Here is a 27,822-nt window from a genome sequence, read left to right as displayed (position 1 = left end):
ATTTTCTGGGTGCTGCCTGAAGGTGAAGATGACGCTATTCTTCTGCGTGTGGGAGTGTTGCTGCTTGTGGGTTCTGTCAGATTTAATTTTAAAAGGGTTTGTTGTAGTTCATCTGCTGATCTGCTTCTGTAAATTGTACCTTGGTAGTTAAATCTGACTGAAAAGGGGAAGCCCCATTGATACATAATGTTGTGGCGTTGCAGTTCCATTAGTTGGGGTTTCATGGATCGTCTTTTAGTAATAGTAAGTTGGGATAGGTCAGCAAAAATTTGATAATTGTGTCCTTGAAAATTAAGTTCCTTTTTTTCTCTTGCAGCAATTAGTATTTGTTCTTTCGTTCTGTAATAATGAAATTTTGTGATTATATCACGTGGGGGTCCATCTTTCTTTTTGGCTGTGAGAGCTCTGTGTACTCTGTCCAGTTCTAAACGTTCCATAGGGATATCTGGCTTTAGTTCTTGTAATAGAGCAGTAATAGTAGATTGCAGGTCTGTCACAGTTTCAGGTATTCCCCTTATGCGCAAGTTTGAACGTCTGGCTCTATTTTCGTAATCTTCGAGCTTAGTTTGAAGTATTAAATTCTCTTTTTTTAATTGTTCCAATTCTGTTATATTTTCTTGGGTTGTAATTTCAATTTCATCCATTTTTATTTCTAAGGCTGCGGTGCGGTTTCCCAGCTCTCTTATTTCTTTGGTTAGGCTTTTTGTTATTTGGTCTGAGGTTTGTTTTAAAGCCTTATGAAGCATCTTTTCAAATTGTAATAATATTACTGGGGATACTGAGGAGGCTTGTGGAGAAGTTTGTGAGAGGATTTGTTCTGTATCTGACTCAAATGGAGAGTCTTGCTGTGACATTTTCTGTCTGTGAGAGCGCCCTGATGCTGTATCTTGTGAGGTGACTGGAGCTGCTTCAGCTGCAGTGAGTGCCTGTGAGCTCTTTGTGAGGTGATTTTTATTTCTGCCACGGTTTCCTCCCAGTACCATATTTCCTGCCCAAACTTTCACAGTTTGTTCCCTGGGGCAAAAAGGTTCAAATGGATACCTTTTGAGCCTGCAGGCTCCGCTTTGTCCTTCTCTTCTCTCCTCAGCGGTGTGGAGCTCTAACAATGCATGTCTGCTCTGCTAGGCTCCGCCTCCTGCCCCCCTGCACTATTTATGCTTTTAATATGTGAGTGTTTTTATCTTTGAGTAATATATAAATGTATATACACAGAGAACTATTGGTCCCATTTTCTGTTTTCTATATGCTATATATATATTTGTCTGCCCAGTGTAAGCTGTAGAGATAAGCTGTGTGTTCGAGAGCCAATCTTTTTCTTTTAAGGAGGTCAAAAGTTGGAGGTGAGCATTTATTATCAGCATGAGGCATGCATGACGCTATCATAATTCGTGAGAAGCACGTTTTACACATTAATGGTTGGAAGCACATATCTTTATGGACTTTATTTCCTTGTTGATTTTTGGCATTTTTAAGTGATTGATAAGAATTTTGTTAAGTGGTACTACATCATTTTGTACATTTTTGTAATTTAGGGGGGGTGGTGAAATCACCTTTACAGTGCGTGATGATTTTGACGTTTAGACTGCGCTGATCTATTTATCTTAGCAGATTCCTACCTGTTTCTTCTCTGAAGAAAAAGCTGTTTCAGTATATCATATGCATACTGATTCTGAATGGGAGTGACTAATTCATTTGAATCAGCTGATGTACTTTCTGTGTTCTGATGAGAAAAGTTGCAGTGTCTGCATGCCTTTAGAAGTAATCAGCTCTTAGGAAGAAATTTTGTTGCAGAGGATGCCTAAATCTGACCTGTATCTTAGTGCAGAGCTCTTTATCCAAGTAGGAAATGACATTTCTGGGGGGGAATTCTGTACACCAGCTGTGTATATAAACCCTCCAGGTTTTCATATTGCATTGATTTTTACAACAAATTACAGAGTTTCAGTTTGAAAATGAAAGTTCATTTTTAATAACATTACCCACTTCAGCTCCAAAAGGTGGACATCGGGGCTGCCGGTCTCGCTGATTGGCTTGCGCTGTGTCCAATCACAGCATGAGCGAGTCGCCGGCGGCGCACGCCCCAGACCTGGAAGGTACTAGGTACGTGATCTGGCACAGAGCAGCCGCCCTACCACAGTATATTTGCACAGGACAGGACCTTGCAATGCCTCATTGGACTTGTAATTTCGCAACAGCTGAAGGGGGCTGCCAGTTTGAGACCCCAGATGTAGAGACTCTTCTCCTATTTTACTTCCCATTTAGTTGCATTCTACACTAGTTTTGTTGCATAATAGATATGGCAGCCAATTAAATATATAGATATTATTACAAATTAGAAGACTGCAAAACAATGCATGAGCTACATGATACATGACTGTTGTCAACAGTCTATGATTTTGAGGGGCAGTGCATGGCTTTGAAGGTTTGTCACTGTTAATGTCCCCGAAGTATGATATAGTGTCTTGGAAAAAGTATTCACACCCCCTTGAAATTTTTCACATTTTGTCATGTTACAAATGTAAATGTATTTTATTGGGATTTTATGTGATAGACCAACACAAAGTTGCACATAATTGTGAAGTGGAAGGAAAATGATAAATGGTTTTCAAAATATTTTACAAATAAATATCTGAAAAGTGAGGCGTGCATTTGTATTCGGCCCCCTTTACTCTGATAAACCCTAACTAAAATCTAGCGGAACCAATTGCTTTCATAAGTCACCTAATCAGTACATAGAGTCCACCTGTGTGTGATTTATTTTCAGTATAAATACAGCTGTTCTGTGAAGCCCTCAGAGGTTTGTTAGAGAACCTTAGTGAAGAAAAACAGCATCATGAAGGCCAGGAACACACCAGACAGGTTAGGGAGTTGTGGAGAAGTTTAAAGCAGGCTTAAAAAAATATCCTAAGCTTTGAACATCTCACAAAGCACTGTTCAATCCATCATCCAATAATGGAAAGAGTATGGCACAACTGCAAACCTACCAAGACATGGCCATTCACCTAAACTGACAGGCTGGGCATGGAGAGCATTCATCAGAGAATCAGCCAAGAGGCCTATGGTAACTCTGGAGCTGCAGCGATCAATAGCTTAGGTGGGAAAATCTGTCCACTTAACAACTATTAGTCATGCACTCCACAAATCTGGCCTTTATGGAAGAGTGGCAAGAAGAAAGTCATTATTGAAAGAAAGCCATAAGAAGTCCTGTTTGTAGTTTGCGAGAAGCTATGTGGGGGACACAGCAAACATGTGGAAGAAGGTGCTCTGGTCAGATGAGACCAAAATTGAACTTTTTGGCCTATAAGCAAAACACTATGTGTGGCGGAAAACTAACACAGCACTTCACCCTGAACACACCATCCCCACCGTGAAACATGATGGTGGCAGCATCATGTTGTGATGCAACACAGGGCAATCTAAGAAGAAAACCTGTTAGAGTCTGCTAAAGACTTGAATCTAAGGCGAAGGGTCACCTTCCAGCAAGACAACAACCCTAAACATACAGCCAGAGCTACAATGGAATGGTTTAGATCAAAGCATATTCATGTGTTAGAATGGTCCAGTCAAAGTCCAGACCTAAATCCAATTGAGAATCTGTGGCAAGACTTGAAAATTGCTGTTCACAGACACTCTCCATCCAATCTGACAGAGCTTGAGGTATTTTGCAAAGAAGAATGGGCAAAAATTTCACTCTCTAGATGTGGAAAGCTGGTAGAGACATACCCAAAATGACTTGCAGCTGTAATTGCAGGGAAAGGTGGTTCTACAAAGTATTGACTCAGGGGGGCTGAATACAAATGCACGCCACACTTTTCACATATTTATTTGTAAACAAATTTGAAAACCATTTATCGTTTTCCTTCCACTTCACTATTATATGCCACTTTGTGCTGCTTTATCTCATAAAATCTCAATAAAATACATTTACGTTTTTGGTTGTAACATGACAAAATGTGGAAAATTTCAAGAGGTATGAATACTTTTTTAAGGCACTGTACATGGCATCCTTCAGCTGAAAATATCCAGATCCTGGCATTTTGCAGTCATCTGTATTTATATCATTTAAAAAAATACATACATTTTATTGATTTTCTTACAAATCAGAAGAGTCACTGAAAATGTCAATATTATTTAGTATGTGGCATCATTAAGTTGAAAATATTCAGACTTTGGCATTTTGCATTCATCTGTATTTATTGTGTAAAGCACTTTCATATACTGGCTCTGTAAATGTATAGGACATAAAGCAAAAATTCAAGTGAAATAAAAAAATAAATAAAAGGAAGTGATGCTCTATGGTTTTAATAATGGAAGTTTCCAGATATTGTCTGGTGACTCAGGCAAGCTTAGAGGAAGTAAATTGTTTGCACTCATTTATCCCCATACAAATTCTAGTCTGTCTTGTTGAAAAGGCGTGGACGCAATGTTGATTTTGTTTAGCAGATGCAGATACGAGGATTTTTTTTTTTTGTTTAGAAAGGAAAAAGGAAGAGTCATTCAAGAGAAAGCCTTTGGTTTCAATGTAAATGCAAGAGAAACTTCAGAAAAAGTAAAAGCTTCACTTTGTAAATGCCTCAAATTGAGATCATAACAATTAAAAAGAGGAACAAACATTGTTTGATAGTTGTTTATTGAGTGACATTTATCACACAGAGTGCCAGCAAAATTAGAAGAAAATAATTAGTAAAGTGCAAGAGTGTTTGTGTGTGTTTGTAATCCCTGTACCAGGAATCCTGGGCAGGCAGCTGAGACAGATTTCCATAGCTCTGTCACACAATTACCACTTTTAAAGAGGCAGATGTTCACTTTACAAAACAGTCTCAAAATTAAAAAGTGGTCAGGTTTTATCCTGTCATAGAGTTACTTTAGAGCAGCCAATGGGTAGTTTATGAATTAAGTTGCCTAATTAATATAAATCCATCTTTATAGTAATCAAATTATTTCGCTTAATACAGTGTGCAGCCACTGGGCTGTGACTTAATATAAAGCTGTACATAAACAATTCCCTGAGTCCGCCGCCATTTGCTTTAGGTGTAACAAGGCCAAGGTTCCACCTTATATACATTTTGGTCCTGTCCCCTATTGGGTCCCTTCTTGAACTCAGGAAGATATCCCAGAAATGTATGGACTTCACCAAACTTCTCATTAAAACCTACACGAGAACTATACATCATCTGCTGAATGCTGCCAAACCCTGCATTCCTCTAAAATGGAAGGATCCCAATCCTCCCTCAAATTCCCTTTGGCTTTGCAAAGTTGAAGACATAAGGCATATGGAGGACCTTGTCCTATTTTCTCAGAGCAAACAGGAACTCTACAAGTAAACGTGGTTTTATTAGACTGTCTTCACATACTCAGAAGAAGGCAATATCCTTCTAGTTGGGGAACCCTAAACCCCCTTTTTTTTTTGCTCTAATGTAGCGTACACACGGTCGGACTTTTCGACCAGACTGATCCGACGGATCGAGTCCAGCGGACAATCCGATCGTGTGTGGGCTTCATCGGACCTTCAGCGGACTTTTCCAGTCTAAAATCTGACAGACTTTACGTTGTAACTCCGCCGGACCCAGAAATCCACTCGTCTGTATGCTAGTCCGACGGACAAAAACCAACGCTAGGGCAGCTATTGGCTACTGGCTATCAACTTCCTTATTTTAGTCCGGTGTACGTCATCATGTACGAATCTGTCAGACTTTGGTGTGATAGTGTGTAGGCAAGTCCATTCATTAATTTATTTATTTTTCTCTTTCCCCGTCCTACGTAAGCGTGTTCCCTTCCCGTTTCTCTCCTATTCCTTTGGCTGGGTACACACAGTGCTTACAGCTTTTCCTATAACTATCTTAATATTCTAAAACTTCATCTCTACCTCTTATCTCTCCTCTTCTAAAACCTAATCTCTACCTCTTATTTTCACCTCCCCCTCTTTTAAAGAGAAATGAACAGAAAGTTGTACTGGGATTAGTCTCTTTGTGTGGCTTTCTGGCAGTGCTTGCCTCATCTTATGTTATTGAGGAAATACTGGTTATCTTCCTTGTTATGTTACAGTATAGTACCCGGGGACGCAGATTCCTCATTGTGTTTGCAGTGAATAATTATTTGTATTGTACAATACTCAACCTGTTCTTAAATAAAGAATAAAAAAAAAATACAGATGTGAATTTAAGTACTGAATTGTTTGAACATCACACTATGCATAAATTCCCTGCAAAAGAAACAGAGAAATAGAACGGTTGTTGAAACATGATTATTCTGTGAAACAGTTATGGCATAAATATGCCATAGGCAAGTATGCATGTTTATGCCCTCCCAAGTGGGAAATGAAATTCATTAATTCTTCCCTAGAGAAGAGACATATAGTTACATAGTTACTCAGTTTAAAAAAAAGACACAAGTCCATCGAGTTCAACCTAAAGAAAAAAATAATAATAATAATACAGTCCCATATACACATCCTTCACCCACAGTTGATCCAGAGGAAAGCAAAAAACCCCAGCAAAGCATTCTCCAATTTGCTACAGCAGGGGAACATTTTCCTTCCTGATCCCCCGAGAGGCAATCGGATTTTCCCTGGGTCAACTTTACCTACATATGTTAGTACCCAGTTACTGTATATTATGTACATTTAGGAAAGTATCCAGGCCATTTTTAAAGCAATCTTCTGAACTTGCCAGAACCACCTCTGGAGGGAGTCTATTCCACATTTTCACAGCTCTTACTGTGAAGAAATCTTTCCATATTTGGAGCTGAAATCTTTTTTCCTTTAGATGTAAAGAGTGTCCCCTTGTCCTCTGTGATGACCTTAAAGTGGAGTTTCACCCAAAACTGGAACTTCTGCTTTAAGCGGGTGACATAGCGGGCGCTCCGTGGGGCGGGTGACATAGCGGGCGGCTCCGCGGGCGGGTGACATAGTGGGCGGCTCCACAGGCAGGTGACATAGCGGGCGGTTACGATAGTGGGTGGACCAGGCTGCATGGTTTGTGGGCGGGCGGCGCGGTATGTGGGCGGGCCGGGCTGGCAGGTGGCTCAGTGTGTTGGCAGCTGGCCAATCAGTTAGCCAGGGGCGGGGGAGCAGAGAGATGAGATCATCTCTCACTGCCAGCCCTGCATCCCTGCAGTAACTTCCGCCCCCACTGGGCAGGCAGCAGAGTGATTACATTATCTCTCTGCTGCCTGACTCAGTCTGGGACACAGCAAGAGACAACCAAAACACCAAATCAACAGGCAAGTGACAATCCACAAGATCTGGCAGGTGACGTGGCAAGTGACAATCCACAAGGTGTGGCAGGTAACGTGGCAAGTGACAATTCGCAATGTGTGGCAGGTGACGTGGCAAGTGACAATCCGAAATATGTGGCAGGCGACGTGGCAAGTGACAATTCGCAATGTGTGGCAGGTGACGTGGCAAGTGACAATCCGCAATGTGTGGCAATGTGTGGCAGGTGACGTGGCAAGTGACAATCCGCAATGTGTGGCAATGTGTGGCAGGTGACGTGGCAAGTGGCAATCCGCAAGGTGTGGCAGGTGATGTGGCAAGTGACAATCCACAAGGTGTGGCAGGTGACGTGGCAAGTGGCAATCTGCATCTGGTGGCAGGCAAGTGACAATCCACAAGGTGTGGCAGGTGACGTGGCAAGTGACAATCCGCAAGGTGTGGCAGGCGACATGGCAAGTGACAATCTGCATCTGGTGGCAGGCAAGTGACAATCCACAAGGTGTGGCAGGCGATGTGGCAAGTGACAATCCGCAACGTGTGGCAGGGGAAGTGGCAAGTGACACACTCAGGGCTCCCACTGATTCTGCATTACGGTGAGTTGAACTATTTCATTTTATATTACAATTTAATTATAGAAATAATGCGCTTCAATCATCCTAACACTGTAACAACCATGGTGCCAGGGTGATTGAAGCGCCAACACCAGCTGTTTCCCCGATAAATTGCCCACAAAAAAAATGATTTTCTGGCAGTGCCCCTCCTGAGACTAGACTCTGGATCCGCCCATGCTTACACGCTTAATGATACATCAAATAAGTGAGTACAACCTGGTCTATATAAGAAGCAACCCATGCGGTTACAGCTTTAACCAATGAAATTAAGAATGAATTATAACTGTGCGGAAAGGATAACAATCTAATTTATTTAAACTTACTATTGTACAGAAAAGAAACTTGTATTAATCCGAGGTTAGCAACTATAACATAAATGATACAACCTTAAAAGAAAGATGTTACCAATGATACAAAGAAATACAAATAGGAATATTGTTATAGTGGTCATACACATGCTATCAATAGATTAATAATATATTGAGGCAAAATCCTACGATAGAAAAAGTTAGGGAAAAAGTAAAGAGAAGTAAAAGAATACATTATACAGACATTCTTATGTGACCATGTTGTGTCCAGGCCATTAGGCTAAGAGAACGGGGGCAGCTCTCTGTACTGCTTTATACCCCCCCCCCCCCATGCCCCTACTCCAGGTTCCAACCCCCCTGGGACCTCGTCATGGTCCAGAGTTGCTCACATAAGCATTAGCTCTCTGTACCATGTTTTTAGTTGCTAGGTATCCTGACATAACCAGGTCCGACATTAGCATGTCAAAAGGCCCCTAACCAAGTGGTGACACAAAGTCTACTTAGGCTCTTTACCAAAACAAAAGGATAATTTATCACCTGAAGATATCCAACACTTTCTACGAGACAGGAAAAAATAAGTCCTGTAATGCTGAGCCTATATCTCATCGGGATATCACAAATTATATCAAAGTCCTGTAAAAACATATACATACATACATACATACATACATACATACATATATATATATTCAATGGGGCATGGTAATTTAAGTATCCTTTATTTAAGTAATCCTTGCAATGGTTCCCTTGAAGCTCCTTGTTATAAATATGAAATTCAAAATCTCCACCACACAATCTTCTAGGACACGTCACAGGTCCCAGAAGATTACCTGTCCACTGACAGGCCAAATCGAGCTTGAATCAGCAATAGATGCAGATATCCTCAGTCGATCGACCTCCGGTATTCGCCACACTGGGACACCCGATATCCGGCAAGCAACTAGGATCTCCAAAGCTCAACAGGTGCAGTGAGGGTATATGGTAAAAGAGAAGGATGGCTCCATTGTGTAGTATTTAAAAAAATTATTTAACTACAGCACAAGTAGTAACTTACATTTAAAAAACAAAATGACAGTAATCCAAATTAATACTTCCGGCCTCGGCCGTGACCGGAAGTGACTACACCTGGCTCCTCCCTGACGCATCGCGTCACTGCTCAGGTGACTTTCTCAAAAGGTCCCTTTGAGAAAGTCACCTGAGCGGTGATGCGCCAGGGAGCAGTGAGCAGTGATGCGCCAGGGAAGAGCCAGGTGTCGTCACTTCTGGTCACGGCCAAGGCCGGGAGTATTCGTTCAGATCGCTGTCATTTCGGTTTTTAAATGTAAGTTACTACTTGTGCTGTAGTTAAATACATTTTTTAAATACTACACAATGAAGCCATCCTTCTCTTTTACCATATACCCTCACTGCACCTGTTGAGCTTTGGAGATCGTAGTTGCTTGCCGGATACCGGGTGTCCCAGTGTGGCGAATACCGGAGGTCGATCGACTGAGGATATCTGCATCTATTGCTGATTTAAGCTCGATTTGGCCCGTTGGGGACCGCTGCTAGAGGTGAGAGGCTGGGGGAAACAGGTGGCGCACTCCGGATTGTGGTTGGATGGAATGGACATCATAAATATTTTTGTACATCGATTGTTTATTGCACTTGCACCTTTTAAAATAATTTTTTATATATATGAACTGTTGTAAGAAGTTTCTGACCCCGTTTGCTGGGAGTTGCAGTACATGGTTCATTGGATTTATTACACAGTACCAATTTTTTGTCTCTGGTTTTGGACATTCATTGGAAAATATTTACTCACCTGTGTCACGTACTACTACACTGGATCTTTTTATTTATTACCACACCTTTGAAGATTTATTTATTTAAGCAGGATTATTGATCTATGCTCTCTGATCATTTGGATTCACTTACCATTGCACCTTATTATTGATTATTGCACTTTTTTTTTTAAGATTGATCATTTGAATTCACCCACTATTGCACTTTATTATTGAGCTATTATTGAGCTATTGCACTTTATTATTGAGCCACTCACTGTTATTTTATTGATTGGCTTCTGTTATTTATGTATGTGGATCATTGTTTTTTCACAGGTTATTCTACACAGGTTAGCTAGCGCCACATATTATGTTAACATATATATATATATATATATATATATATATATGTGTGTGTGTGTATGTATGTATGTTATGTATGTGTATATATATATATATATACCCTGTGGAGCTGCTGGTTTAAGCGGGCTTGTTACCTTCACTCTCGACACCCCTGCTTCACCGTCACTGGGTCTAGGGTTCCGTTGAGTTTACCTCTGGACGATAAAAGCACCAACACTTGAATACGTTTTCAATGCTTTATTGAACCAAGTAACGAAGGAAGTAGCAGGAAAGAGGCAGGAGGGAAGCTACAGGGAAGCTCAAATACCTTTCTTTAGGATTCTTGAGAACATCCTTTAAAGTTGAATATTGTAATCGGATGCAATCCCCTTGTGGGACACAATCTTTGCTCGCCTGGATAGGCCTCTCTCACTTGCCTAGCAGCCAGTACGTAGCATGAACAAAAGTCTCTGCCACAGACTTGCTTGAAATAAATCCGTACAATCCTCTGCCACAGGATGTATTAAACTTTGCGGTGAATGTCAGACACAGTACTTGGACCTCTAAGCCAACCCGGCAGTACTATGCTGTGAAACTACTTTAGGATACGTCCTCCAACCGAGTCACCAAGACCCTCTCCAGACCAGCACTCTGCATGATCCTTCCATCACAGGTCCTCCCCTGGGATCTTCTCAGTTGTCCAGCTTCTTCACTCTGGATAGACAGCTCAGGACCATTCCTTGGCTGCTGTGGTAGGGCCCAGACATGTCTCTGGGCCCACCCACTCGCCACAGCAGTGAGGGCCTCCGGAACGGAGGACCACGAGGTAGCACTCTAACGCATACCTGTCGGCCAGGAGGGCCAGCAGGTGGCTGAAAACGAACCCCAAAACATGGCGTCTGCCCCATAAATACCCTCTCCCAGAATGCAACTTGGAGGACCACCTCCACCGAGTTATCTCCGGGACAGAGGAGCACTCATACGCTTCGACACGTTGCCTTTCCAACAATAGCCAATGGTAACAGCGACACCCACCGGCTCAGTGTGGAACCACAGGCAACGTCAGCCAAGCTGGAACAGAGGCAAATCCAACTCCCCTAAGGAGCAATTTACTAAATTTACCTATCAGTTGGTAGATCACAAATCTACCAGCGCTACATATATATATATATATATATATATATATATATATATATACATATACAGTATCTCACAAAAATGAGTACACCCCTCACATTTTTCTAAATATATTATTATATCTTTTCACGTAACAACACTGAAGAAATGACACTTTGCTACAATGTAAAGTAGAGTGTGTACAGCTTGTATAACAGTGTAAATTTGCTGTCCCTTCAAAATAACTCATCACACAGCCATTAATGTCTAAACCAATGGCAACAAAAGTGAGTACACCCCTAAGTGAAAATGTCCAAATTGGGCCCAATTAGCCATTTTCCCTCCCCGGTGTCATGTGACTCGTTAGTGTTACAAGGTCTCAGGTGCGAATGGGGAGCAGGTGTGTTAAATTTGGTGTTAAATTTGGTGTTATCGCTCTCTTTCATACTGGTCACTGGAAGTTCAACATGGCACCTCATGGCAAAGAACTCTCCAAGGATCTGAAAAAAAAGAATTGTTGTGCTACATTAAGATGGCCTAGGCTATAAGAAGATTGCTAAGACCTTGAAACTCAGCTGCAGCACGGTGGCCAAGACCATACACCAGTTTAACAGGACAGGTTCCACTCAGAACAGGCCTCGCCATGGTCGACCAAAGAAGTTGAATGCACATGCTCAGCGTCATATCCAGAGGTTGTCTTTGGGAAATAGACATATGAGTGCTGCCAGCATTGCTGCAGAGGTTGAAGGGGAGGGGGGTCAGCCTGTCAGTGCTCAGACCATACTCTGCACACTGCATCAAATGGGTCTGCATGGCTGTCGTCCCAGAAGGAAGCCTCTTATAAAGATGATGCACAAGAAAGCCTGCAAACAGTTTTCTGAAGATAAGCAGACTATGGACATGGATTACTGGAACCATGTCCTGTGGTCTGATGAGACCGAGATAAACTTATTAGGTTCAGATGGTGTCAAGCGTGTGTAGTAGCAACCAGGTAAGGAGTCCAAAGGCAAGTGTGTCTTGCCTACAGTCAAGCATGGTGGTAGGAGTGTCATGGTCTGGGGCTGCATGAGTGCTGCCGGCACTGGGGAGCTACAGCTCATTGAGGGAACCATGAATGCCAACATGTACTGTGACATACTGAAGTAGAGCATGTTCCCCTCCCTTCGGAGACTGGGCGGCCAAGATGACCACTGCCTTGTTAAAGAGGCTGAGGGTAAAGGTGATGGACTGGCCAAGCATGTCTCCAGACCTAAACCCTATTGAACATCTGTGGGGCATCCTCAAACGTAAGGTGGAGGAGCTCAAGGTCTCTAACATCCACCAAATCCATGATGTCGTCATTGAGGAGTGGAAGAAGGCTCCAGTGGCAACTTGTGAAGCTCTGGTGAACTCCATGCCCAAGAGGGTTAAGGCAGTGCTGGACAATAATGGTGGCCACACAAAATATTGACACTTTGGGCCCAATTTGGACATTTTCACTTAGGAGTGTACTCAATTTTGTTGCCAGCGGTTTAGACATTAATGGCTGTGTGTTGTGTTATTTTGAGGGGACAGCAAATTTACCCTTTTATACAAGCTGTACACTCACTACTATACATTGTAGCAAAGTGTCATTTCTTCAGTGTTGTCACATGAAAAGATATAATAAAATATTTACAAAATGTGAAGGGTGTACTCACTTATGTGAGATACTGTGTATGTGTATATATATATATATATATATATATATATATATATATATATATACAGTATATATGCACTATATTACCAAAAGTATTGCCTGCCTTTACACACACATGAACTTTAATGGAATCCCCGTGTTAGTCAGTAGGGTTCAATATTGAGTTGGCCCATCCTTTGCAGCTATAACAGCTTCAACTCTTCTGGGAAGGCTGTCCACAAGGTTTAGGAGTGTGTCTATGGGAATGATGGACCATTCTTCCAGAAGAGCATTTGTGAGGTCAGGCACTGATGTGGACGAGAAGGCCTGGCTCGTATTCTCTGCTCTAATTCATCCCAAAGGTGTTCTATCAGCTTAAGCTCAGGACTCTGTGCAGGCTAGTCAAGTTCCTTCACCCCAATCTCACGCATTCCATGTCTTTATGGACCTTGCTTTGCTTAACTGCTTGCCGATCAGCGCACACCAATACGTTGGCAGAATGGCACTGGCAGGCAAAAGGGCTTACATGTATGTCCCCTTTAAGAAGTGGTGTCGCGAGCACGTGCGCGACATGGGAGGTGCACACGCGCGCCCTCTGCGATCTCCGTGACCTCGTCTCCCATGGACCCATTGTCCAGTGGGTGCCCGAGATCGTGTCACGGAGAGGAAGAACGGGGAGATGCTTATGTAAACAAAGCATTCCCCATTCTGCCTAGTGACAGGACAGTGATCTACTGCTCTCTGGGATTGAGAGCAGTGATCACTGTCCTGTGTGTTCAAGCCCAGCCCCCTCACAGTTAGAATCACTCCCTAGGACACACTTAACCCCTTCACTGCCCCCTAGTGGTTAACCCCTTCACTGCCAGTGTCATTTACACAGTAATCAATGCATTTTTAATCGCTCTGATCGCTGTATAAATGACAAAGGTCCCAAAAATGTGTCAAAAATGTCCGATGTGTCCGCCATAATGTCGCAGTCCCAATAAAAATCGCAGATTGCCGCCATTACTAATAAAAAAAAATAAAAATAAAAATGCCATAAAACTATCCCCTATTTTGTAGATGCTATAAGTTTATGAAGTAATACATATTTTTTTATTATTATTTGGGGACAAACAATGTTTTTTTGGCAATGATATTACAATACTTAATAAATGTCCCATAAATAATATCAATCTTGATAGTAGTGCTCCAGTGTTATTATCATATTACCGTGCTTCTCAATAATTCTTATTGCTTGTGCAAACAACCACTTCAGGGGACATTTATTAAGATTTTTTTATGTATCTGAATTTTATTGTGGGGGTCTGGTCTGGTGGCACCGCCACTCTGTGACATCATCGACTGGTGCATGCTGGGTTGGTGACATCACGGGTGGTGGGGGTCACCCGGTGACGTCACTGGCAGCGGGAGCCTTCGGCGCGAGCTGAGCTTTTTTAAATTTCGGGTCGTGGTGGCGGTGGACGTTGTGATTGATGATGGATCTGCATCGGGGGGGGGGCATTGTTTTTTATTTTTTAATAAAGGACTTGTCAAAAACTTGTGTTGCGTACTCACTTTTTACAGTTTTCTGGTGAATGGGTAAGTATACTATGCACCCCATACTCATTCACGGGGGATGGGATCTGGGGATCTTCTAGATTCCGATAAGACCCCTGCCCGCAGACCCCCACATGTTGAGGGCATGTGGCCTGGTATGGTTTGGGGGGGCGCTCATTTGCCCCCTGCCTTTCCTGACCTGCTGAGCTGCATGCTCGGATAAGGGTCTTGTATGGATTTCGGGGGGACCCCACACCATTTTAATAAAAAATGGTGGCACCGGCTTCCCCTGAAAATGTCACATGCCGCTTTTTCACAATTTTCTTTTATTGCCAGCAATCTTTTTTCACCCTCAGCTGATGATTTATTGGTTGTTAAGGACAAGGAAGCCGGCTTTCTGGCCTGCTCCTTAACAATCAGCTATTTACAGTTTGTTAAAGAGAGAAAAAAAAAAACATAAACGGCATGAAAACGTAAAAAAATGCGGGTTTAGAAACGCAAAACGTACCGCAAAACTCACCAGAAAAACGCATCATCCGCAACCACATAGATTTAGATCTATGGTTAAGGTACCTGTTAGTTTATTATAATACAGTAGCTGAGAACAGTTTAAGGTTGTCGCCATTTTTTTTCTATTGTGCTGTATATGAAAAGCTGCTATTTCTCAAACCTTGTCGATGTGCCAGCACAAACCACTTGCCAACCGGTTCATAGTAAAAATACATAATTTGTTTGACGTTAAATACTGGTGTTGTAACAGCAGCTAGCTGTCACAACCCCGGTATTTTTTTTTTTACTATGGCCGATACTTTTTCTGATAAAAATACTCCCACGAGCAGATTCTCTGGGGGATCACTTTTGGAAGCGACGGGAGGGGTGCTCCCCTCCACCACTTCCTGGTCGTTCCCGGGCTTACCTGACCCATCGGTGAAGCCCGGGAGGGATCTGATGCTATCGGTAGCTGAGTATGGAGAAGAGTGTGGCCAAGATGGCCGCCACTCATCTCTATGCCCTTAGAGGACCGGAGCAACATCTGACGTCACTTCTGATTCCTGGGCCATAGTAAATTATTTTTTTTAAAGCAAAAGTTAAAAAAAATGTTTTCTTTTTATCTTTTGCTTTTAAAGGTAAAATGAGAGATTTGGGGTATTTTTACCCCAGATCTCTCAAAAGAGGACCTGTCATCCTTATTTCTATTACAAGGGATATTTACATTCCTTGTAATAGGAAAAAATGTGTAAAAACAAAATAAAGTGACAGTGAAAAATTAAAAATATATAATAATAATAAAAAAAAAATTAAGCCCCCATCGCTCCATGCTCACGCGCAGAAGTGAACGCATGCATAAGTCACGCAAACATGTAAACAGTGTTCAAAGTACGCATGTGAGGTATCCCCATGAACGTTACAGTGAGAGCAATAATTCTAGAGCAAGACATCCTTAACTCTCCGTAACTCTAAACAGGTAACCTGTAAAACATTTTAGAGTCTCCTATGGAAATTTTTAAGTACCGTAGTTTGTTGCCATTCCAGGAGCGTGTGCAATTTTAAAGCATGACATGTTAGGTATACATTTACTCAGTGTAACATCATCTTTCACATCATACAAAAAAATTGGGGTAAAAATTGTGTTTTGTTTTTTTTAGTTCATTAAAGTGTATGTTTTCCAAAAAATTGTGTTTGAAAGACCACTGCACAAATAACTGTGTGACATAAAATATTACAACAATCACCATTTTATTCACTAGGGTCACTGTTAAAAAAAATATAATGTTTGGGGGTTCTAAGTAAGTTTCTAGCAAAAAAAAAAAAAATACAGATTTAAACTTTTAAACAAACGGTTCCAGAAAAGGCCTCGTCTTCAAGTGGTTAAGATGCCATAAAGTGTTTGCAGTTTCTCAATAGAAAGTAGTGTTATGTCAAGATAAGCTGATAGAGTTGTCCGGAAGCATGTATTAAAAAGAAAAAAGGAAGTTCTATGGTATAAGTTGCAGGGAGGTATCTGTGAGCATTTGGTTTCCTGGATTTGTCCAACCTGCAGAGGACCTGTGAGACTCTTGAATGCTAAGAGGAGTAAAACTAGCAGGCTGCTGATTTACAATGCATATTATGGGCTCCTGGCTCATTTGTTTGTAGCTTTGCTGAGCTATAAAGACAGCAGATTGCTATGGCTGGAAACTTACATGATGCAAGGTGCATGATATGACAAGCTAGACAGGACAGTTGAGATTGCTCATCACAGCACAGGATGTCTATGTTCAATCCTATTCTAAGTCCTCCAGATATCAAAGCATACCTAACCAAGGGAGAACGCTTTATCAAATGGGATGATGTAAGTATTTCAGCTTTGCTCTATGCTTTATTTACTGCGAATTATACGGGGTATCTTATGCTTGCACTTTAATCGGTTTGCCTTGTAATTTAAAGTATTTAATGTGGAAACATACTACTATGAAAACAAGTATGATAAGATAACAGGAAGTGAGAAATCAATATGATCCTTGTTGTTGATGTTCTTATTTTTGTTTTGTTTTTTAATATAAATTAACGTATTTAGTATTTGACAGTCAAGGACTTTACAGCATGTATCATTGCCCAGGTACTAGCCTTTAGAGATCATGTAGTAAAGATACTAGATCAGAGATTAGAAGGTAACATGGGCAGCACATTAGAAGTACATTAACTAAACTTCTAAAGTTTACTTTTGTGACATACACATAAAGAAAATCGTGTTACAGCAGGTTAAATGACTTTTCATAACAACACAAATTATCCTGACAATTAAAGTTGTTCTAAAGTCAAATGCTTTTTTTTTTTTTTTTTTTACCCACATGCAATCCCTGTATTAAGGCAAACATGCCCTACTAACTATTCTACCTTCCCCGTCCCCAAATATTTACCTGAGTCCTATGACAGCTCCAGCGCTGTCTTGACTGCAACGCAGCTCCTCTCATCTCTTATGCCCTGTACACACGGTCAGACATTGATCGGACATTCCGACAACAAAATCCATGGATTTTTTCCGACGGATGTTGGCTCAAACTTGTCTTGCATACACACGGTCACACAAAGTTGTCGGAAAAATCCGATCGTTCTGAACACGGTGACATAAAACACATACGTCGGGACTATGAACGGGGCAGTAGCCAATAGCTTTCGTCTCTTAATTTATTCTGAGCATGCGTGGCACTTTGTGCATCGGATTTGTGTACACACGATCGGAATTTCCGACAACGGATTTTGTTGTTGGAAAATTTTATAGCAAGCTCTCAAACTTTGTGTGTCGGAAATTTCGATGGAAAATGTGTGATGGAGCCCACACACAGTCGGAATTTCCGACAACAAGGTCCTATCACACATTTTCCATCGGAAAATCCTATCGTGTGTACAGGGCATATGTCTCATCGGAGACGCTGTCAGTCCAATTCCTGTGAGAAGGGAACAGGAGCATGGTTTACAGGTAACGTGTGTGTCTATGGACTCACACAGTTCAGCTCGGGAGAGCAGGTGCACAGGTGCCCCCCCTAGCACCTGGCTTGCTAAGGAGGCACCTAGAGCAGGTAGAAGTAGACTTCTAGAAGAGGAGGTAAGTGACCGCTCTGTGCAATATTAATGCACAGAGCAGGTAAGTATGACCTCTTTTTTATTTTAATAAAACAATTTGGCTTTTAAAGTAAAAGTATAGGCAAAATTTTTTTTTTTTCATTTTGGATAGAGTACGGGAGGGTTATAACCCCTGTAAGGTTTATTTTTGCCATCTTTGTCCCATTGGGGAGATTTCCCTTCACTTCCTCTCCCAAATAGGAAGTGAGAGGAAATCCCTGCAAGTTAAGGGAATTCCTTGGGGACCCCCAGGACTAGTGTCCCCATCGGAAAAATACCCTTCTAATTTTTTTCTGGGATCAACCCCAAATTTCCATCAGTTTGCTTTCATTTTCAATGGTAAACAGGAAAATAGAAAGGGAAACGGGGGGGGGGGGGGGGGGGATAGGTGTCCTAATCCCTCTCCACTTTATCTAAAACTAAAAAAAAAAACTTTACGTTTTAAGTCAGGTGCATTAGGGTACTACGTTTGCATTTTTTTAGGCTTGACCTAAATGGAAATCAACTAACCATATTGATTATCAGATTTGTAATGACATTTGCCACAGCTACAATGTTTTTAAAAAGTCCACATTGATACATATATTTTGCAATATAATGGCAGCTTAATGCTCGGTATAGGCCAGTATGTACTATGGCCATGGTAATTAAGAGGTTAGTAAAGTGTAAACCCCAACAAGTTAACTTCTCTTTTTTGCTCCCTTCTGGTCTTTTAAATATACAGTTGAACGAGTTTTGTTATTTCTGCTTAACAAATGCAAAAAAGCTGTGGACCTACCAAAATCCCAGTGAACTTGTAAATTCATGTTTAAGCTGACAGAACAATGCCTCTCCCGCTCTGAAATCCCAATCAGTGTTATCCGCCCTGTTCGCTTCAGCTCTGTGAACTACAGAGTACCTCCACTCAAATGACTGGAGTGAGGAGAGGGGCAATAAGGACACTTCCTGTTTTATGGCGACAATGCTGCTCCTACGTAGTTCCTCACAGTTAATCAGCGTTGTCACCCTAGGATAGGAAATGTGATACTGGCAGGATCACCAGGTGACACTAAAGAACACCAATGCAGCTAGCGACCATATCTTAGGATGGGTAAGCTGCAATATATTTTATTTTGTTCTTGGGTTTATACAGCATATAGTACAGGATGCAATGGAGTTGATTTACTAAAGGTAAATCACTCTGCCCAGAGCTTCATGTGCAAAGAAGATATAAAAAAAAAGCATTTTTGCTTGCACATGATTGGATGATGGAAGCCAGCAGAGCTTCACCTCATTCACTAAGATCAGGGGCAAATTTCTCTTTAGTAAATTTACCCCATAGCATCAGATATCCCTCTGACTGAGGATAGATGTTTTACAGAACGTTTACTAGTTGTTAAATCCAAACTATTGGAACTTTGTGAAGTGCCACTGCATGCTTGGTCTCTGTTATAAAACACTAATGTCACCCCTTCAACTGAACTGAGGACAACTTGGTATTTAATGAATTTGGGTATTGATCCAATGTATTTGTATTTCCCATAAATTGGTTCTATGCATTATGGGCAGTCTGGCAAAGGATTCTTCAATTTAGTGTAGGAACCAGGAAATCTCAAATAAAATCGAACATGTTATAGCAGTCCCACACAAGCCTGCCCCAATTTACACACCTATTCTGTAAATTATAAATAGTTGATAGATTTGAACACGTTTCTTAGTACTTTCAATAAAATAGATTTTAAAATAATAAGAAACACATTATAATTTTGTTCTCTCCTCTCTTATTTCCCTACATCTCCTTGTAGCTGCAATGAAAAGCACTTCTGTAGGCCAGTGCTTCTCGTATGTGTGGTTGGGAGCATTAAAGCCATGCAGTTGCGTTGTGGTTTTACTGCTCCCTTTTTAGCCACTTGACCTCCGTCATGACCAGGGCATTTGCTGCTATTTAGCATGGTGCTAGTTTAACTGGCAATTCCTCGGTCATGCAACACTGTACACAAATTATAGTTATATAATTCTTTTCCCCACAAAGAGTGCGTTCTTTTGGTGGCATTTTATAACTACCATTTTCTTACTTTTTAATAAAAGAAAAAAGACAAAATATTTGAAGGATAAAACAACATTTTCTATTTTCTGGTATAAAACATATTAAATAATAATAATAAAAACATCTAACTTCTTCATAAATTTAAGTCAAAATGCATTCAGCTATTGTACATGTCTTTGGTAAAAAAAAATATAATGGCGTTGATTAGCAACTGATAATGGGACTGTGATAGTGTGGCGGACAATCTGGTGCTAACAGACCCTCATTGGGGAGGTACACTAACTGACATTGCTAATGACACTAATACAGTGATCAGATATAATACTGTACAATGTCACTGTACTAATGATAGTGGCTGGGAAGGGGTTAACATCAAGGGACAATTAAAAGGTTAACTGTGTGCCTAATGAGTGTAACGTGTGCTGCTTTTACCTACAGATCTGGCTGCTTTTTCTCCCAAGAAACAGCCAGTTCGCTGTTCACACAGCCAATCAGCAGTTTTCAGCCAAAATCATTGTCGGAAACCTGCTAAATAGCTGGTGCTGTGTCTAAGCACAGCACGGTTTGGCAGGGGGCATGTGTGCACGCAACCAAAAAAAAAAAAAACAAGCCAGGTGGCAATGTACAGGTACATGCTGCAGACATGATGCTTTGCTTTGTGACTGTGGTAAGAATTCTATCCCCAGTTGCGTTTGGTGGGCACAACCCATTCAAATAAAAGGGTCCAGGCTACAACTTCAATGCACATGGTTGTAATGGAGATGATGCAGCATTTAGGGTGGTCAAACAGGTAGTAAGAAGGCAACATATTTCTTGCTCACCACCTGTCAAATGCCTTTAAAAAGAAGTCTGTGTGTGGATTGCTTTTCAGAGGAACACTAATTGTTTTCAATCAGAGAGCAGAGGGAGGGTCAAGGTAGAGGGGGGAGGTGTTTGGACAGTGGACTCACCAGGTTTGCAGCCTCTACTGTATGTGTCCTCCAATTTGCTGCCTGCTGCACACCTTCCACCATACTTCCAGCACAGTGCCGTGTGTGTATCTGTCTGTCCTCATCAGGGGGTGGAGTATGGGTTGGGCTACAGGCGCACCCACAGCAGGGATTGGCTGGATCACAAGGAGGTGGCAAAAATCATGGGCTTCATCAGAACCTTGTGCTGTTCACTATGAGTAACAGGATTGACACAGCCACAGACAACACAGTGCACCTGCTCCTAGCCAAAGACTCCTGGCTGAAAGGCGGGTGGAGACAGAGCTGGCAATGAAGGAGGTGACACTGGCGGCTCAGCTTGGAGATGTGCACTCGCTCCCAGACATGGACTTCTGGTTGGGTAGCGGGGGAAAGCGGAGCCTCCCACTGACAATGAGCAGAGCCAGTGACAATGACAGGTCGGAGATGAAAAGCAGAAGATGCCGCTGGGCCAGTGCCCACTAGTTCATCCCTGCTGCTAACTAAAGTAGAGTGGTAGTACTGGTGTGCAGTACAGTAATGGTTACCATGCTACCTGACCTCAGTACTGCCAGCAGCATCCCCACAAGGTCAGAGCTGGCCCTAATGGGCCCAGGGGTGCTCGCTGGATAAGATGGCCTTGCCAAGAGGTCTCATAATTATTTTTTAATTGAATGAATTTAATTCCAGGTGCTATACTCCCACCTGAATTCAACACACCCAGTTTGACAAGTGCTTTACATGAATCCTAGACTCTCACTGCCCCAATCCAGTAAATTAGTGACAAAGCTTGATGGCTGCATTTGTATTGACGTGTGCACAGGATGATGGGGTCGCTTTTGATTTTTTTATTTTATTATAATTTTGTTAAAATATTTATATAGCAACTATTTGTAAACACAGTTTACGATGCTCAGTTATGAATGGACAGAGTCAGTAATCACTACGCTGTTTGAAATTTCCACACCTGTGATCATCCCGGCATTCAGAAAAGGAAGGAGCCGGTAAATGACAGATTTACCGACTCCTTCCTCCGCTCTCTATCCTGAAAGATCTGCGATGGGGGGGCGGAGGAGGATGGGGGGGACCATAGGAGCACACAGAGGGGGAACGGAGGAGGAGGGGGGGAATCGGAGGAGCTCATAGAGGGGAGAATGAAGGAGGAGGGGGGAACCGGAGAAGCACGTGGTGGAGGAACGGAGGAGGAGGGGGGAACTGGAGGAGCACACGGAACGGGAACGGAGAAGGACGGGGGGGGGGGGGGGGGGACCCGGAGGAGTACAGAGGAGTATACAGGGGGATACTCCGGGATGATCAGTGCGGTGGCGGGGGAAGTTATAAATCACAATCTCCCTGTGTGGCTTTCAATAAAGCACCTAAAAGCCGCTGAGGGGAGAGGAGGAGAAGCGTCTCTCAGCTGCTTTATTAAAAGCCACATAGGGAGATCAGGTATCAGGAACATTTGCAGGAGCACAAGTACTCCTGCAAATGCTCCGTATCGGCACCGATACTGATACTAGTATTGGTATCGGGACAACCCTAGTTCAAACATAAAATATGTGTGCATGTGAACAATATGATAGCAACTTAATGATGCAAAAAACAGATGCCATAACAAATGCATTGTTCAAAATGTCAATGTGCAAAAAATTCCAAGAAATTCCAGTGTGTAAAAAAAATTAGATTGAATTGAAAAAGTTCAAGTCCATAAGAAAATCCATACACTTAATAAAGGGTGTGACAAGTGAAAATGGTATTAAACTCCGTGGCTGCAAGTGTTCAAGAAAAACAGCAAAATGTTCCATCTACAAGAAAAGAGAGTAACCTCTTACCAGATCTGATTGATCCCTATTAAAGAGCTCAAGGAAGCTTATGCCGGAAAGATAACAGGTGTAGAGATTTCAAACAGCGTGCCTTGATATACTTGCAGTGATGAGCTCCATGTGTTCAAAGATCATATATGAAAAGTGAAAAGCCTCATAGTGTAAATCAGCCAATTTTATAAAAAAATATATAGATAAACTTACATAAAGGTTAAAAAATCCCAGCATGAATGATATCTCTAGTGGCGGTGTCAGTCTGCCAACTAGATGGATAGCGCTGCAAGTACTCTTCGTCCCGACGCGTTTCCACGCAACTGTCGTCTACTGGGAAATGGATGACATTTTTACCTTTTCCAGCAGACGACAGTTGTGTGGAAACGTGTCGGATCTGAGAGTACTTGCAATAAGGCTTCTCCCTTTACATATATGATCTTTGAACACATGAAGCTCATCCCTGCAAGTGTATCAAGACACGCTGTTTGAAATTTCCACACCTGTGATCATCCTGGCATAAGCTTCCTTGATCTCTGTTATAGGGATTCATCAGATCTGGTAAGAGGCTACTCTCTTTTCTTGTGGATGGAACACTTAGACGTTTTCCTTGAACACTGGTAACCATGGAGTTAAATACCATTTTCACTTGTCACTCCCTTTTGAACTTTTTCAATTTGACCACATTTTTTTACACGCTGGAATTTCTTGGAATTTTTTGCACACTGACATTTTGAACAATGCATTTGTTATGACATCTGTTATTTTCATCATTAAGTTGCTATCATATGGTTCACACACATATTTTATGTTTGAACACTTAGGTAGATATCTTGTTTATTCACTTTAGTTTGTTCATTATCACATCAGTTCATCATTTAAAGGAACAGCGCAGCATTAGCTATTTCTATTACTTTATCCCTTCCAAGATTTGAGTTGCAGCAGTTCTATACCAGACTAGCGCAGAGATATTTTTATTTATTTTTGAAGTTAGAAGCTGATTGGCTACCATACTGAACTGGACCAGATTTTGCACTCTCTGGTTTTAGTAAATCAACCCCATTGTGTTCTTCCGAAGAGGGAAATAAATTAGTTTATAACCCATCAAAAGTGCAAATTTCATTTCCAAATGTATTCCTTTTATAATGGCACTAAAATTATGTTTCTTTATTGAACATCACAGGACACAGAGCTGGTTATTATAATAATTACTTGGGTTATATGCCACCTATAGGTGAATGGACACTGGTAGATCAATCAGAACAATCAAACAGGAATTCATTCCCTATATAACCCCTCCTACACAGGAAGCACATCAGTTTTTTCGCCAGTGTCTGTAAGGTGGTCGTCATTGATGTGATACATGTGCTCTTGGAGCATACTTGGAGGTCTGGACATTTCTATTAAGAATCATGGACTTCAATTGGATCCATTCGAAAAAGCTATCTGCCAAATAGGATGGTACCCAAGCCTCATTGGAAGGAGAGAAGATTCCTCGAGGTTTGCCTGTAATGTAGCCTTATGGTGCTGGACCCTGCGTAATGGAGCCCTGTGCAGTGTTTGTTCTGACCAAGGTGCTTTCCTGCAGGGTGCTATACAGATTCAGAGGAGTGGACCCCACATTAAGGGGGGCCCAGTCTCTGAAGGTCTTTTATGACAAAGCTCGCCGTGATGAAGATTGGACTCCTGTTATGTTTAGAGTCCTGCAGCAGGAATGGTAAGTCTGCATTTGTTTGCAGTTTCTCTTTAGAAAAAGAAAAGAGAGAGGTCTGACTGTCTGTTCACCCGGTGGCCACTGGGGGCAGTGTGCTGTATAATCATTCTGTGTACTTCTTGGTAGTATGGGCTGCGGTTTCTCCTCCAGCCACTAGAGGGCACAGGCTCGCTCAGTATGGCCTATTTTTATATAGGCAGGAAGTGGAAGGGGGGCCATGTGGTCAACAGGTCAGCAGGGCCTCTGGAGACATGACAGCAGCCCATGGATACTAACAAAGTGTAAGTACTTACTATGGGAGAACTGTGTGGAAAAGTCATGATTATATGCTGCATATTTGCTGCTTAATCCGAGGGGACTGTTTAACTGTAAGTCGATACACCCCTGGACAGATAGCAGTTCACTTTGAAGTGTTTTTTTTTGTTTTACTGATCGAAAGTGAGGTGTAGCGTAGTATATATGATTGCAAACTTGTTGCTTAAGGGCATGTTTAAATATACTCATGTTTGGAAAACCATGAGCATAGGAGCACTTTAAGGAATTGTGTCTCTAGTATAGTGTGCGTTTGGTCTTTTTTCGCTGTTCTGAAACAGCATAGAGGCTGCACTGGATGCATATGGTCTTGGCTAAATCCTGCAGGACTAGTATGGGGCCAACTGCAGTTAAACAGGTGCATGCTTGCAAACTAGCTAAAACACGCGGTTGCTGAAATGCACGGTTGTTGGAACACACGGTTGCTGAAATGCATGATTGCTGAAACGCACGGTTGCTAAAGATACATGTTATACATGTTCGCATAAAGATACATGGTTTCATAAAGATACATGGCTGCACAAAGATGCATGTTTATACATGTTTGCATAGAAATACATGGTTATACATGTTTGCATAAAGATACATGGTTGCACAAAGATACATGGTTGCACAAAGTTGCATGTTTATACACGTTTGCATAAATATACATGGCTATACATGATTGCATAAAGATACATGATTGCATAAGGATGCATGTTTATACATGTTTGCATAAATATACATGGTTATACATGTTTGCATAAAGATACATGGTTGCATAAAGATGCATGTTTATACATGTTTGCATAAATATACATGGTTATACATGTTTGCATAAAGATATATGGTTGCATAAAGATACATGTCTGCATATAGATACATGTCTGCATAAAGATGCATGGTTATACATGTCTGCATAGATGCGTGCTGCGTAATGTTGCATAAACACGTTCCCTAAACCCATGCTTGCTTATTGCGTAAATGCATGTTTCCATGGGCATGTATTGTATAAATGCGTATTTACAGGGACTGTTCATGTTTTTAACTAAATGCATAGTTGCATAAGCACATGCTTGCATTCTTCCATATATGCATGTTTTCATTTGTACTGTATATGTTTATTTACATTAAGCTGTATACATATGTACTTGTTTTCCTGGGACTACATTAGGGCTGAAACAACTAATCGATTAATCGACAACTAATCGATTATGAAATTCATCGATTACTATTTTCATAATCGATTAATCGGCCAGTAACATAATGGGGTTAAAAAAAGAACTAAAATGAGCTCTTTATAGTACAAATAGAGCAAATAATCTCTACTGTAAATAAATTAATAAATAAATACATTTAGTTGGTCTACCTGAACGTGGTTTGGTTTCAACAGAACCCCTCATTTTCCACTTCTTGATTAGAGTTTGAACACTGCTGATTGGCATTCTCAATTCCTTGGATATCTTTTTATATCCCTTTCCTGTTTTTTTTTTACAGTTCAACTACCTTTTCCCGCAGATCCTTTTGACAATTCGATTTTGACCCCACTAACAATTAGAAAATCGAACGAACGTTCTTAAAATGACATTTTTTGTCATTTGTCGGGGAAGACATTGTTTGTTTTTTTAAATAAAAAATAGATCTCTGAGTCTGATGATATTTACCAGATTCACCCTTTAATAGTATATACAGTATATCTCTCCTCTAATAGTATATACAGTATATCTCTCCTAATAGTATATACAGTATATCTCTCCTAATAGTATATACAGTATATCTCCTCTAATAGTATGTACAGAATATCTCTTCTGTCTGTTATTCTCAGAGTGGATTAGATATTTTGCTCCCTAACCATATAGTTGGTTACTTATATTCACCACTGCATAGAGATATTTAAGAATAAATTGCCTTTTTTTAAAACTTTACATATTAACTAAATTATGCACCACACTTTTTTTTAAGGTTATTAACCGATTAATCGATTAATCGAAACAATAATCGGCCAACTAATCGATTATGACAATAATCGTTAGTTGCAGCCCTAGACTACATACATATGTACCTATTTCCCTAGGACTACATAAATATGTGCTTATTTGCCTAGGAATACATAAATATGTGCTTATTTGCCTAGGACTACATACATATATGCTTATTTGCCTAGGACTACATACATATGTGCTTATTTGCCTGGGCACTACATGCATATGTGCTTATTTGCCTAGGACCACATGCATATGTGCTTATTTGCCTAGGACTACATACATGTGTGCTTGTTTGCCTGAGGGTACATACGTATGTGCTTTTTTGCCTAGGGGTACATATGTATGTGCTTATTTACCTTGGGATACATACATATGTGCTTATTGGCCTTGAACTGCATACATAATTGCAGGAATGGCAAGAATACTTGTATACCTGCATGTTTGCATACCTAGGTACTGACATAACGGCATACCTGGGTACCTGTAAGACAAAAACAATTCCATAGCTCAACTCACCAACCAGTCTGCTGACCAACCAAATTATCCTGTCTAACCGTCTGTTAAAAGCAGGGGTTTAGTTAGCACACATTTGCAAACGCATGTGAAAGCTGCAAGGCCTCGTCACAGCACCCTGTGTTGCTTGCAGTCCTAACACTGCAAATTTATAAGTGTCTCCACAGTGGAAGCACATGCATGGAATGGATAGATGTGGGGCAGGTGAGCCTAGAGGCAGCCCAGGCCCCCTTAAAGGAACAGGAGCACACTGGACACCCAGCAAGAGCACAATAGCAGCGAAGGTCGCCAGTGTGTCCCCGGACCATATATACAAACAGTAACAAAAAACTGGCCTTCACAGCAAGGAGCATATGGAGGGCCATATACAAGTAAGA

At 41.3% G+C, this 27,822-nt stretch overlaps 1 protein-coding gene across 2 annotated transcripts in view; it reads left to right on the top strand.

Moving 5' to 3' along the window:
- The first annotated feature begins 16,135 nt into the window (after positions 1 to 16,135).
- Positions 16,136 to 27,822, top strand: part of PLCB2 (phospholipase C beta 2) — a 405,331-nt gene continuing 393,644 nt past the window's right edge. Inside the window, exon 1 of one of the 2 annotated variants that reach the window (XR_012237122.1) lies at positions 16,136 to 16,884. Coding sequence is in view for 1 of the 2 variants with exons in the window: in XM_073609959.1 (XP_073466060.1) it covers positions 16,801 to 16,884 (84 nt within the window). In the remaining variant the exon portion in view is untranslated. The remainder of the gene's footprint in view (positions 16,885 to 27,822) is intronic. The other variant, XM_073609959.1, reaches the window with a different exon arrangement.

This window comes from Aquarana catesbeiana, linkage group LG13 (genome assembly GCF_042186555.1).
Source record: "Aquarana catesbeiana isolate 2022-GZ linkage group LG13, ASM4218655v1, whole genome shotgun sequence".
In the NCBI taxonomy this organism is placed as follows: domain Eukaryota; kingdom Metazoa; phylum Chordata; class Amphibia; order Anura; family Ranidae; genus Aquarana; species Aquarana catesbeiana.
The sequence above is the reverse complement of the archived record's forward strand: the minus strand, read 5'-3'. Positions and strand labels throughout refer to the sequence as shown.